This window comes from Ictalurus punctatus, chromosome 11 (genome assembly GCF_001660625.3).
Source record: "Ictalurus punctatus breed USDA103 chromosome 11, Coco_2.0, whole genome shotgun sequence".
In the NCBI taxonomy this organism is placed as follows: Eukaryota; Metazoa; Chordata; class Actinopteri; order Siluriformes; family Ictaluridae; genus Ictalurus; species Ictalurus punctatus.
Window position 1 is genome coordinate 16,562,431 of NC_030426.2, and position 14,208 is coordinate 16,576,638.

Sequence of the window (14,208 nt, forward strand, 5' to 3'; positions counted from 1 at the left end):
TTATCCCATTGTATTTAGAGAAGTTACTACATTGATAAAAATCATTATTCAGATCGAGTGCCAATTCCATGCATGGTGAATATCTCAGTTTATTGTGTAGTGATTATCAACATAGGCCTAGTGAACATTAACTAGATAACAACTCCAAAATGTGTAGTAAAATAATGATTGTCATTTTGACAGTAACAGCAATATAATAGTCACAATAACAATATTTTCTCTTTTTTTCCCCTCTCCTCTGGTTCTTCACTATCCACCCCCTCCCTTTTCCCTGTTCCTGGGTGATAGAGGCTACCTCATCTCCTCCCTCTCGCCTCCTTGGCCTCAACTCTGTACACTCTGTCTGTCTGATAAGATCAGACTGTGTGTGATTAACGCTCATAGGGGTGCCCTTAGCTCATTCCGTTCTTGTCCGTCACTGGCTCTGCTGTCTCGTGCCGCTCTATCTCTTGCCTAACATGCTGGAGTGTGTCACCATGCTGATAGCACAGTTCCCATTGTCCTCCCTGTGCACCGTTCATCTTGAACAGTGCTATTGTGTATTCATAGCACAATGTGCAGTTTTAGTACCCAGCCTGCAGCCCTTGTCAGACTCCTGCTGAGCAACTTGTTAGTGTGAATCAGAGATAATAAAACAGTTCTGAGAAGGCAAAGGACTAGGACATACAGGCAAATACAACCTCAATTCCAGAAAAGTTGGGACGCTGAGTAAAATGTAAATAAAAACAGAATGCAATGATTTGCAAATCACATAAACCCTACATGTTATTCACAGTAGAACATAGAAAACATATCAAATGTTTAAACTGAGAAAATGTACCATTTTAAGGAAAATATAAGGTAATTTTGAACACGTCTCAAAAACAATTGGGATGGGGGCAACAAAAGGAAATGGTACATTTCCTCAGTTTCTATGTTTTCTATGTTGTTTCTATGTCATGAATAACATATGGGTTTATGAGATTTGCAGATCATTGCATTCTGTTTTTATTTACATTTTACACAGCGTCCCAACTTTTTTGGAATTGGGGTTGTATAATAACAAGTAAAGGAGCAACCAGCACCTGCACGTCAGTTTCCCATCTAGTAGGCTTTTCTGTTCAGGTCAAGCTGAACAGTGGAACAGTACTAAAGTGCACACAGACCGTAGAACTATACAAACATGATGTTCGGGGTCATACTACACTGAGAGTAACACTTTTCATTTCCAGTTGCGCATGTACAGCTGCAGTCAGGATGATCCTCAAACATGAAAAATATTGGCTCAATTGTCACCAATATTGTTTATATTGCTCACAATTCATTTATTCATTCATTCATCTTCAGTAACTGCTTTATCCTGGTCAGGGTTGAGGGAACACTGGGTGCCGAGCAGGAGGATTCACCCTGGATGGGATGCCAGTCCATCGCAGGACACCATGCACACACAGATTCACACATTCATTCACACCTAGAGACAATTCAGAGTAGCCAGTCTGCATACCTGTATGATTTTTGGACCTTTGGCGGAAACCCAAGTGAACATGGGGAGAACTTGTGAAACACCACAGAGACATGAACCCAAGCTTTTGATCAAACCGGAGACCCTGGAGCTCAGAGGCAACAACACTGCTCCAGTGTTCATAATTCAATTGAAGAAATGAAAAATATATTAGAGAAGTTAGAGTACATGTTTTAGTATATTTTATAGCAAAAATTGTTTTCCTATAAAATCTAAAGAGATTGGTGTGAGTGCTAAGAACACAGCAGAATAGTTAAATGGCAACTTCAAATTCAAGCTGTAGTTTGCACCTTTGACATATTAATGGGATATCTCTGCTTGCAAAATGTGCATTATGTTGCTTAGCTGAGTGCTGAGTGCACTGATAAGCTGTGAGATCCTCAGGTGAGACGCAACACACTGACCTCTGTATGTCCAACCCTTACTCAAGCAAGCTGTGGAAAGCCAGCTGTATACATAAGCACTCCGTGTCTTATTAAACCCGTTGCTTCCTGGCACTGCTTATGAATGCACACAGTGTCATCATGAATGGCGTAGTGTGGTTTGCAGTCTTCCTGTATGTCTGTACAAACACTGTTGCACAATAGTGCTGAATTATGAACAGACGAAGCAGCAGTGCTTACTATCTACTATAGTGATGAGTGACTTTTTAAGAGTTTGCAGCTGAAGGTCTTCTCCAGGTGCGTCTACATGCATGGTGGTCCCTGTGTGGCTTTTCCTGCATTAAGATGTTATTCCTGGAATGAAACTTCAGGGCCAACCATGCAGAGTCAGAGAAATGGGCAGATGTAGGGCACTGAAGCCTGTTAGGGTGGCCTAATGATGTTTGGTTGCCTTTACATGTGGATCTCTGCTCAGCCCAGCCCTGCTTTCTGCCCTGAGGTGGTCTTGTATGTTCCTTTCTTCCTCCGGCTTTTTTGTAAGCTACGGAGAAATCTTTAGTCTGACTCATTCCCTAGAAATCTCTACTTGTCTTGCTGTGTGTCCTGTTCTTGCAGTCTGAACACCTTCAAAGAACTACCTGCAGGAAGAGATGAAAGATTGGCTTCTCTGTCTTCCAGTTTATCAGAACTCTTTGGCATCCCAGTTCACGAAAGACTCTGTGTCAGGAGCAGGCATGAAAAAAGAAGCATGCAGCATGGTTTATTTGACCCTGACAAGTGTGATTCCAGGCTCTCTAAAGCTCTTAATTAGGGGTGTGACCGTTTGTTGGTGTACCATGCTTAGGAAATTTGATTTGGACTTAGTTATATCATTATGGTGTTATTAACATGAGCACTTTTGTCACTTATGTAAGTGGCTCTTGATAAGGGCATCAGCAAAAAGCTGTGAATGCAAACAAAAATGTAGACGCTATTTTGGTCCAGATGGCATGAGTGAAAAAAAAGGTGCAAGATTTCTTTAGCGGAATTTCTACAATGTAGCTAAGATTGAATGCAGGTGTTAAACAACTTCTTACAGTTACTGTAGCAGTGTTGTATAGCATTTGCATTTACTGACATCTTCTTTGAAAATGAGAAGCTATAATGAGATGCACTAAAACCATGATATTGGGTTGTACAGTTATCACACAGTTGAAGTATTTGTTCTCAGTAGGTAAATAGCTGGCAGGATACAGAATATGACGATATTGCGGACAGTCCTGAGCCACTGTAGCGTACTCAGCAGGGCCTCTCTACCTCTGAAGGAGCTTAAGTGACTTCACTGGACCATGCATTCGCTGCCAGACCGGCTGTCCAAAGTGCTAAGATACACATGCGTGCAAACATCTCAGGGTGTGGCTCAACATGGGAAATACAAAATCTAGTGTTTTTGCTTGATCCTAATAAAAAAACAAACAAAAAAAAAAACACTTCTTATTTTATCTTATTTTATTTATGTATGGTGTATAATAAATTTAAGTAGAAAAGTTTATAAAGTTTTTTGAGAAACAGGATATGCAAGATCAGATCTCCAAGCAAATTTCTTCACTTTCATTTATGTAAAGATGATTTGGATTCTGTTTGTTTCTCTAGTATAAAAGTGAGTGCATATCCTTCAGAAAATGTGAAGATATGATAATGGTTCGTAATTCATTAAAAATGGTGCCTAAAACCCGTAATACCCATTTAGTTCACTTCCGGCAGGTTTATTCAGGACCAAACTGCATTCTCACTGCAATTGCAATCACACTACGGCGCGCTTGGAAGTGGAATGAGACCTTCTCACATCACATAGTATCTCAGAACATTTGTATGTGTTTTTACCTGTCTAGACAAACAGCATCAATACAATAAACACACCAGGGTTTGATTCAAATGGATGAAGCACTGCATATGTGAAAGACTAAATCCTCTGAGTGCTGTATTTGCTCAGCTAACTGCTTGTGCTCAGCTCACGCCTTGGCTCTCGTGTGGTAAGCTTCCTGCTCTTACTAACTCCCCCTTCATCCTGTTTCCCCCCTGTATTTTTTTTTGCACAACTTTTAATCATTTAATACTGTCCAGGCTGGGAGAAGAAAGGGAAGGAGCTTCCTGTAGGGAGGGAGAGTGGGGAGTGAGGGAGAGGGGCGAGTGAGTGGGTTAATGAAACGGATGTGGCTATCTGAGCCCTGCTGGTTACTCATGTTGTCACATGTGAGCATCCAATTGGCTGCAGAGAGAGGAAGTGGAGAAGGATTGATCTCATGGAGTGGTCTTTAGGGGTGAACGAGTGTGTGAGTGGGTTTCCTTCTGTCTGCCATTGCTGTTTTAAGATGTGTGGCTATCATTCTCACACCAGCATCTGCAAACAGACGACGATTGCATGAGGCGATCAGAATGACCGCAAAACTGAACGTTGACTCTTGCAAGTTCCTGAATATATGTGTTGTCAAAAAGTTGGATTTCAATTTCACTCTTTCACTATTTTTATGTATTTTTTGGCTAAATGTGCATAAGTGTTTGGTGTAATGATTTTATTCATCATAAGCACCTTTGTATTAGTGCAAGCAGTTCTTTAGGCAGCGACTTGAAGATTGTGAGTTCAAATCCCAGGACTGCCACCGAGCCGCCGCTGTGTTCATGAGCAAGAACTTTCAAGTGCTTACATCTATGCTTATATTGGCTTCCACCTCACTTGTAAGTTGCTTTCGATTATTGATGAGCATGTTGGACATTTCAGCGGCTTGAGAACCCAATGAGTGATTACGCTAGTGCTTAAATTCCCAGGGTGGGGGTTGAGCTTGTAACAATTCTGTATATGTAAAGTTTGCATGGTATCACCGGTAGACACTTAAATAGGGGCTCCAGTGCTTCAGCCTCTGACTGAAATGATGGGTCATACATTTCTCATCCCAATTCCACTATAACCAATTGCTACAGACTACAGTTCTTTGCAGATTGCAAGTAGCTTTCACAAAAAAATGTAACATGAACTTACTGAGGTTGCAGGATTAAATCAAATTCAGTATTTTATTTACAGTGCATTCATTACTGATCTCTACTGTCAACCTCTGTGCCAGCTATATAAATGCATTATGATGAATTGTTAGATTCACCCATTTGCTTCTTTTCATGACCACGAAAGACTTCACTGACTGTTGCACCATCACTGGCTTTGTCAGTCTGTTCAGCCCAGTCAGGTGATACTGAATCAACGCTCAGTGTCCTCTCAGCTGGTTATGCCATACACTAAACATTTACCGCTCATATTTGGCAGGCAAATATAAGCCCTTATTTTCCCCTAACAGCTTTTATGTCATCTCTCAAGGATGTCGTGTACTGCTGGCATTGCCTGCACTCCAGTTAATCAGAGTTAATGGCTGTCATAATCTTTCATTGCATGTCATTTTCCACCTCCGGACTGAATGTTGAAGAAGAACGGTTGCAGGAAATCAAGCCCCCTGCGCTGACGTCTTGTGTTTAAATTCCTGCTGTGTGCTTCCAGTGTAACTGTCACGCTGTTTAACCTTTTGCAGGAAGTTTAATGTGTTCCCTTTGTATTTGTTTTTCTCATTTACTTTGCAGTAGTACGCTGTACATTTCACACCGCACACTCAGAACACACCATATTGTGTGGTTTTGTGTGTAGATTACTTTGGGGCTTCTTAACCCCTCTTGATGGTTGGTACAGAGTCAGATCAATCAGACAGGATGATTTATGAGCGCCCCCAACCCCCCCGATTCAGTTTTATCTCTGCCCTCCTGCTCGCTGAGCTTTCTGTTCGTTTCAGGGCGTTCCACTTTGCAGAAATACAAGTCTAGAGACAGAGAGAGACAGAGGGAGAGATAGTCAGAGAAGAGGGCTTTGTGTGCTCTTCTTCTGAATGTCTGATAAGAGCACCCGGTTTCTCAGGAAGTGGGATAAACAGTGTGTTGGGCACTCGGTGGCTTGTCTGAACATCTGGTACTAGTGCAACACTATAATAGTATATAAAATAATAGTAAGTATAATACTGAGGGTAGTACTCGTTTTTGTTCAGCAGGAAAGAATTGTATGATCCTTCTCATTCTCTGGCTCTCCATATCCACATTAAACTTTCACTTAGACTGTTTACATAACTAGATTGTTTGAAAGTCTACAACAGTGCTTTGGTCAATACACAGCTTCTTATTGTTTTTTCCTCCCAGGTCTCGCAGGTACTTTAAAAAAATATATATTATTAAAGAAGAGACAATATAGTTGTTCCAATATTACTGCTTGTCCTTCCACATTTTGGACTGTTTTAGAGCCATTAGTAAAATGCAAATTCCCATCATTTAGGTTCAATCACAATTTCTGACGTTTCTACTTATGGAGACATATTAGACCCATTTCTGTTGTTCATTGAGATGATTAAATAGTCCATAAAATGCCATTTGAAGGGAAACATGCACGTGCATTGTTCTACATGTGTAACGCAAAATTCATGTGTGGACATTTGCATCGTTTCTATGCACGAGGTGCAGATTGGATAGTGAGAGCATCCATAACACGTACAAAACTTCAACGTCGAAAATATGTATACTGACCCAAGGGTTACGTGACCAAAACCCCCAAGGTTCAGTTGTTTGGTGTGTACCCGAGTACAGGTGGAGTGTTCACAATTTTTTATAAAGTTTGATAGGTCTGCATCAAACAAGGTGCCCGTAAAGTTGGTAGCACCTGATATATTTCAGGAAGCTGTCGGTTTACTGGTTTTTGTGGTGCAGCTGAAGCTCTATCTGAGTTATCCGAGCAACTTGTAACAGCTTTAACACACGTGTGTGTGTGTGTGTGTGTGTGTGTGTGTGTGTGTGTGTGTGTGTGTGTGTGTGTAAGGTGAGTTGGCAGGTTTGTATGTGATTGAAGTTTACAAGAAATCACAAGGCAACAGCTGTGTTCAGACCCACCCAGCTTGGTCCAGATTTTTCTTTGTCTCTCTTACCCTCTCTCTCTCTCTCTCTCTCTCACACACACACACAGACACACACACACACACACACACACACACACACTGTATAGAGAGACTCTCGTGAGGCCCATACACTATGACAGCACTGCACAGCCCCCCACCCACTGCTGGGGAAACAGGGGGCCCCAGCCTCTGTGAAGAGCATGCTACCATTTGTGTGTATCAGGCATTAGAGAGAATGTCGTATTTCCTGTTTTGTGCAAAGAAGCAGTCAGCCTAGTTTTAACTAACAGTGTTTTACTGATGTTTTGATTTCGAAATGCATGCATCACATTTGAACTGTGAATTTTTATTTGTATTTGCAGGTCTGTGAAGATCGGCAACAAGAAAAATGTCATCAAAGATGCAGAGCTCGAATAACATTGCTCAGGCAAGAAGAATCGTACAGCAGCTACGGATAGAGGCAAATATTGAGAGAATAAAGGTAAATGTCTACAGATCCTAATCACTGGTATTTTATATATATATATATATATATATATATATATATATATATATATATATATATATATATATATTATATATATATACAGTGAGGGAAAAAAGTATTTGATCCCCTGCTGATTTTGTACGTTTGCCCACTGACAAAGAAATGATCATTCTATAATTTTAATGGTAGATTTATTTGAACAGTGAGAGACAGAATAACAACAAAAAAATCCAGAAAAACGCACATCAAAAATGTTATAAATTGATTTGCATTTTAATGAGGGAAATAAGTATTTGACCCCTCTGCAAAACATGACTTAGTACTTGGTTTAAAAACCCTTGTTGGCAATCACAGAGGTCAGACGTTTCTTGTAGTTGGCCACCAGGTTTGCACACATCTCAGGAGGGATTTTGTCCCACTCCTCTTTGCAGATCTTCTCCAAATCATTAAGGTTTTCAGGCTGACGTTTGGCAACTCGAACCTTCAGCTCCCTCCACAGATTTTCTATGGGATTAAGGTCTGGAGACTGGCTAGGTCACTCCAGGACCTTAATGTGCTTCTTCTTGAGCCACTCCTTTGTTGCCTTGGCCGAGTGTTTTGGGTAATTGTCATGCTGGAATACCCATCCACGACCCATTTTCAATGCCCTGTCTGAGGGAAGGAGGTTTTCACCCAAGATTTGACGGTACATGGCCCCGTCCATCGTCCCTTTGATGCGGTGAAGTTGTCCTGTCCCCTTAGCAGAAAAAAAAACCCAAAGTATAATGTTTCCACCTCCATATTTGACGGTGGGGATGGTGTTCCAGGGGTCATAGGCAGCATTCCTCCTCCTCCAAACATGGCAAGTTGAGTTGATGCCAAAGAGCTCCATTTTGGTCTCATCTGACCCCAACACTTTCACCCAGTTGTCCTCTGAATCATTCAGATGTTCATTGGCAAACTTTAGACGGGCATGTATATGTGCTTTCTTGAGCAGCGGACCTTGCGCGCGCTGCAGGATTTCAGTCCTTCACGGCGTAGTGTGTTACCAATTGTTTTCTTGGTGACTATGGTCCCAGCTGCCTTGAGATCATTGACAAGATCCTCCCGTGTAGTTCTGGGCTGATTCCTCACTGTTCTCATGATCAATGCAACTCCACGAGGTGAGATCTTGCATGGAGCCCCAGGCCGAGGGAGATTGACAGTTCTTTTGTGCTTCTTCCATTTGCGAATAATCGCACCAACTGTTGTCCCCTTCTCACCAAGCTGCTTGGCAATGGTCTTGTAGCCCATTCCAGACTTGTGTAGGTCTACAGTCTTGTCCCTGACATCCTTGGAGAGCTCTTTGGTCTTGGCCATGGTGGAGAGTTTGGAATCTGATTGATTGATTACTTCTGTGGACAGGTGTCTTTTATACAGGTAACAAACTGATATTAGGAGCACTCCCTTTAAGAGTGTGCTCCTAATCTCAGCTCGTTACCTGTATAAAAGACACCTGGGAGCCAGAAATCTTTCTGACTGAGAGGGGGTCAAATACTTTTTTCCCTCATTAAAATGCAAATCAATTTATAACATTTTTGACATGCGTTTTTCTGGATTTTTTTGTTGTTATTCTGTCTCTCACTCTTCAAATACAACTACCATTAAAATTATAGACTGATCATTTCTTTGTCAGTGGGCAAACGTACAAAATCAGCAGGGGATCAAATACTTTTTTCCCTCACTGTATATATATATATATATATATATATATATATATATATATATATATATATATATATATATATATATATATATATGTATATATCTCCATTGTTGGAGGAAATGCATGCAGGTCATGATGAAAGTAACAGTTGATGGGAGTTTTACTTACTCAAACTTGGTCTTAACGCAGAAAGGATTAAGATTGGGTATGAAATGTGAAAATGTAAATGCATCAGCATGTTCGGCAAAAAAATCGACAAAACAAGACAACAACAACAACAACTTGTAACTGTAAATAATGCTGGTGGGTCATGGATGAAGACTTAATGAAGACTTTAATTTTTATCCCCAAAACTGTATGCCTTTCAAAAAGATGATGACCTAAATCATCGAATAAACAAAGCAATGGTTGGAGAAACACAAAATCAATGCTTTGTAATGACTCAGCGTCTCTAGTTTAACTTTATTGAAAATATGTTTTAAATAAGTTGTTTATTTTTTGCATTAGACATTAGACTTCATTATGGTTATTATTATTGTTGTTATTATTATTATTATTATTATTATTATTATTATTATCATTATTATTATTCCACTTATCATTACTGCATTTTCTCTCTTTTACTGTAGGTTTCTAAAGCCTCTGCAGACCTTATGCATTACTGCAGCGAGCACGCCAAGTACGACCCTCTACTCATGGGCATCCCGGCCTCAGAAAACCCTTTTAAGGATAAGAAGCCCTGCACTATACTGTAGTGGAAAGCACTAATCATGTGCTCTTTAATTCCTCCTTTTTTATAGAGAGAATATTTTACCTTAAAGCATTCATACACTAGTCGCCTTAAAGTCAGCTAACCTCATTCTCACTCTTCTTTTATTCTCCTGCCCTCCAGGCTAGAACAGGAGTCTACACTTGAAACATATTCAGTTCAATATTCACTTCATTCACTTCATCGTTCTATTCAAGAAAACAAGACCAAAAACCTCTAAGCAAACAAGTTTTATGGTGCAATGACAAAGCTTGTGATAGGATTATTTCTTTTTAACCCCACTATTGATCGCGAGAACTGAGAAGCTGTTTGCTGTGATTGTGCTATCTGATGTGGTCTAGACCAGACAGTTTTGCAAATAAAGAAGAAGAAGAAAAAAAATCTCAGTTGGGAAGTACCCAAACAAAGAGCACTACTCATCAAGGCCAATTCCGTTTTCTTTGATCATCATGCCCCCTTAATGTCTCAGATCTGATCAGCAATGCTCAGCAGTAGTGCTCTGACTCTGTGTTTTAACATTCACTGGAGCTAAAGATTCAGCCTTTCACCTTTCAAGAAAAGTGAGAGGAGTTCAGAGGCTCGAAACAGTGATCTACATGTCTAATAAGTTTGTTTTTATTCATTCGGCAAGTGCGTTTATCCAAAGTGTCTTGCATATGAGACAAAATATAATTCGAGCATAAAACCATCCAGTTAGCTGCTGAACTAACACTGTTCCACATAGTCATAAATCAAGGCAACTGGATTTACGGTTAAAGTGGTTTATTCTTTAGCGATATTTTAGTAAAAAAAATCTAGTTTTCTTTAGTGTAATGAAGTCTGCATGCCTAAATCAGCACAAACCCACTACAGAAGCAGAATATGTCCATATTAGACACCTTCAGACGCTGGACCATACCTCGAGGAGTCAGATGCTAAGAAAAAAGCTAAGAAAAAAGTGATTCCGTTTTCCAGGTGGGTGCAACTAGGGTTAATAGATATGTGACAAGATTTTTCCTAATTCGTAGTTACCTCTGTAATACAAGATCAGAAAACACATAATCAAGTGTGTTTGAGATAACTCTATTCTGTGAGTGAGTATGTGACATTGGACCTCATTTATCAAGCTGGCAAACAAATAAATCCATAAACCATTCACAGGAGCATTCCAAGAAATGCTGTAGTCCTAAAAATCCAGTTAGTTCAGAAAAATGTTCGTATCGTATGAGCTCTTGAGTTTGTAAACTTACATGTATTAAATACTAAGCAGAACCTCGATTGATAAGGCTATGGTTTGAGTTGCTGCGATCTTATACACTGATCATGTTGTCGAGTTTAAATAGCTTATTTACAACTACACTCACAAATTTCATTAAGAATTACTCCAGTGACTGTTATTGTGAATTTGGACATTCCATCTTTACAACTGCGATTTGGGTGAAAACCCTCCATAATGCCAAGCAGTTTTTAATGTGTGTATGTGAGTTTATTTTAACATTAAAAAAAAGAATGCTTAATGTGTGTATGCTCATCATATGGCTGGCTGAAAACTAGTGAAGGCCTTAATCAAGTTTTCCTGCTCTCACTCTTGCTACTCACTTACACACTCAAGGGTTCCTCTACTGTGAACTAGCAGCCTGCAGTCCTACACACTGTGCATCATCAATTCTCAGGACAAATGGAGTAAAGCTTTTAGCACATGGCAATTTTGAGAAAAAAAAGAGAAAGAATTGTTTATCACAAATGCTGACACGGGCAGCAATAAATAGAATCAAGCAGCTTTCAACAGTTAGCCATGTTAACATCTGGGGTTTAATGGCCTACTGACAGTGCTATAATGAAGGTTTTGTGAAAATGTTTCCTCTCATATTAATTGCTTAAAGAAAGCAAATCCATAAATTAAGAAAAATAAGGATAGCCATTCAATTAAGACAAAAGATCAATTAAGAAGGTTCTGTTGGATGATTTAGCACACTCCATGCTAGGATGCGCTCTCACCATTTAGTCACCATTTTGTTGAGTTTTGTGACATCACTAAATGTATATCAGACGTGCTGTGAACACACCTGGTACTTTACTGGTGATTGCCGTTCATGTGAGTATGAAGATGAACAAGAAGTTACCGAAACATTTATGAATCTGGCAGGATTTTTTTTTTTTAGTTTGGCCTAGGAAAACACAACTTTACTCAGTGATTGATAAATGAGGTCCTTTTGATACAGACTTGTCCTGGCTGATCGAATACATTCTGGGGTAAGGGGAAATTGTGTATGTTTTTGCTCAAACTAATGTTTTAAGACTATGTTCATTAGCCTTGGCATTTTATGTCTATTCAGAATGATGTGGATGACCACAAACCTCCATATACATATGCAGTCAAGTTCAGGTGACTGAACTTGTGTTGCGATATTAAAGCTGTTTCTAGGGCAAATTGCAAAACCAGGGCCTTATTGAATGTGTGCCATTCTGGACTGGTTTTAAATTAGCTCTACATACTCTTAAAGCTTTAACACAAATCCAGTTGCCTTGTCTTAATACTCTTAGACAGTGAAAATGACCCAGATAACCCAGATGAGTCCTGTTGCTCATTGTGGAGGAACCTGTGGCGTCACTCTGATGTAATTTGTCCTCAAGAGCACCGGCATTCCCTCTTTAACTCAGCACATGTGAACAATGAAGGGCTTCACATAGGTCAGTGAAAGTTCACCTCCTCTGTCAGAGCACTAAGCCAACCATGCTTTCTTTTCACACTTCTCTTTACAAAGTTGCCAAATCCCCACACATCAGCTTTTCCACAGCGCAGTGGAAAGCTCTCTTGTCTTTTGCATACAGCAAAAATGAGTGCAGTGCGGCAAAAATGAGAAAAACCATCATTACTGTTCAGTGGTATTTTAGGCTTCCATGGATTATATTTCATAACCTCTGCCAAAAGCATGTTTGATAAGTGAGAAGCATGACCCGAATTCTCCTGCTTACCCAGTTCTTGTCTATGCCTTAGAAAACCTTAGACTTTTGTTGTTGTCCTGTTTATGGTAGATACAGTAGCAAAATGTATGATTGCAGATCATGGTACAGTAATATATTGTAACCCTTTAATGATTATATGCCTTATTTACATGTAAGATGCTTTTGAATGTTTTGATTTCTAGTGATAGTATCTTCTTCTGAATGATAAAATCTGTAACTTTTTTGTGCTACCCTGTCACGTCCAGTCTAGCCAGCAACAGTAATGTCTATAGAGTCACTGCCAGTGCTTCTCTTTTTTAATCTATGCTGAGCAAACCATAGACGAATAATTACTCCAGTGACTGTTATTGTGAATTTGAACATTCCATGTTTACAGCTGCCATTTGGGTGAAAACCCTTCGTAATGCCATGCAGTTTTTAATGTGTGTATGTGAGCACATTTATAAACATAAAAAAAGAACGCTTAATGTGTATGCTTAACATATGGCTGGTTGAAAACAAGTGAAGGCCTTAATCAAGTTTTCCTGCTCTCACTCTTGCTACTTACTTACATACTCAAGGGTTCCTCTACTGTGAACTAGCAGCCTGCAGTCCTACACACTGTGCATCACCAATCCTCAGGACAAATGGAGTAAAGCCTTTGGCGCATGCCAATTGAAAAGAATTGTTTATCACAAATGCTGATATGGCCCAATAAACTGAATCAAGCAGCTTTCAACAGTTAGCCATGCTAACATCTGGGGTTTAATGGCCTACTGACAGTGCTAGCATGATTAATCAAACCTTGTCAAGATTTGGACTGCAGTCACAAACACATTCAATTCCAATGACAGTATGTCAAGTATATATAATTGAATTTGTATTCTTTAATCACTAAGCAGCCTTGCACTGTCTGTTGAATAATGTTTTATAGTATTTCCCTCTAAAGAGTATTGAGAGTATTTTTGTTAGGATATCCTGTTGGTAATTACACAGCATAATCATGCGTTCATCCCTCAAGGTGATTTTGTATGGAACTCTTATGATGACTCGCTCAAGCTTTTTGCCTTTCAAAGACAAAGATTGTCTGAATATGAAGTGCACTCATTCTCGCCATTTTGTGTGGATCGTTCTTCTCAAAAGAAACTTTGACCTGTGAAAAACACCAGAGCTTGATTGCAAATTCTGATGTTACAAATGTCCTTTTTTTCCAGTTAAAATTAAATATAATTTTATTCGCAACATTTCTGTCTTGATTTATTGGCCACATGTTTTGCACTCACACTGCATATGAATAGAATTTACAGTGTCCTCCAGAAGTATCGGCACCCTTTATAAAAATGTGTTGGTGCCATGATGATTAGAAAATAAACACTACACACAATAATTAAAATGTTCCACTCAAGCAAAGATCAAAAAACAATTTTCATAAATTACTAAAATTATATATGATTATTATATAGATTCATGATATCATAAATTAGATTATTGATACCCCTAAGGATTA

General features: G+C 39.4%; 1 protein-coding gene across 3 annotated transcripts in view; it reads left to right on the forward strand.

Moving 5' to 3' along the window:
• The window catches only part of gng12b (guanine nucleotide binding protein (G protein), gamma 12b), a 63,147-nt gene extending 49,202 nt beyond the window's left edge, over positions 1–13,945 (forward strand). For 2 of the 3 annotated variants that reach the window (XM_017479912.3, XM_017479913.3), the window contains 2 exons: positions 7,199–7,317; positions 9,637–13,945. In XM_017479912.3, the coding sequence (XP_017335401.1) occupies positions 7,225–7,317; positions 9,637–9,762 (219 nt within the window). In that variant the 5' untranslated portion in view covers positions 7,199–7,224 and the 3' untranslated portion in view covers positions 9,763–13,945. Of the gene's footprint in view, positions 1–4,048; positions 4,600–7,198; positions 7,318–9,636 lie in introns of those variants that run through there. The other variant, XM_047158497.2, reaches the window with a different exon arrangement.
• The last annotated feature ends 263 nt before the right edge of the window (positions 13,946–14,208 follow it).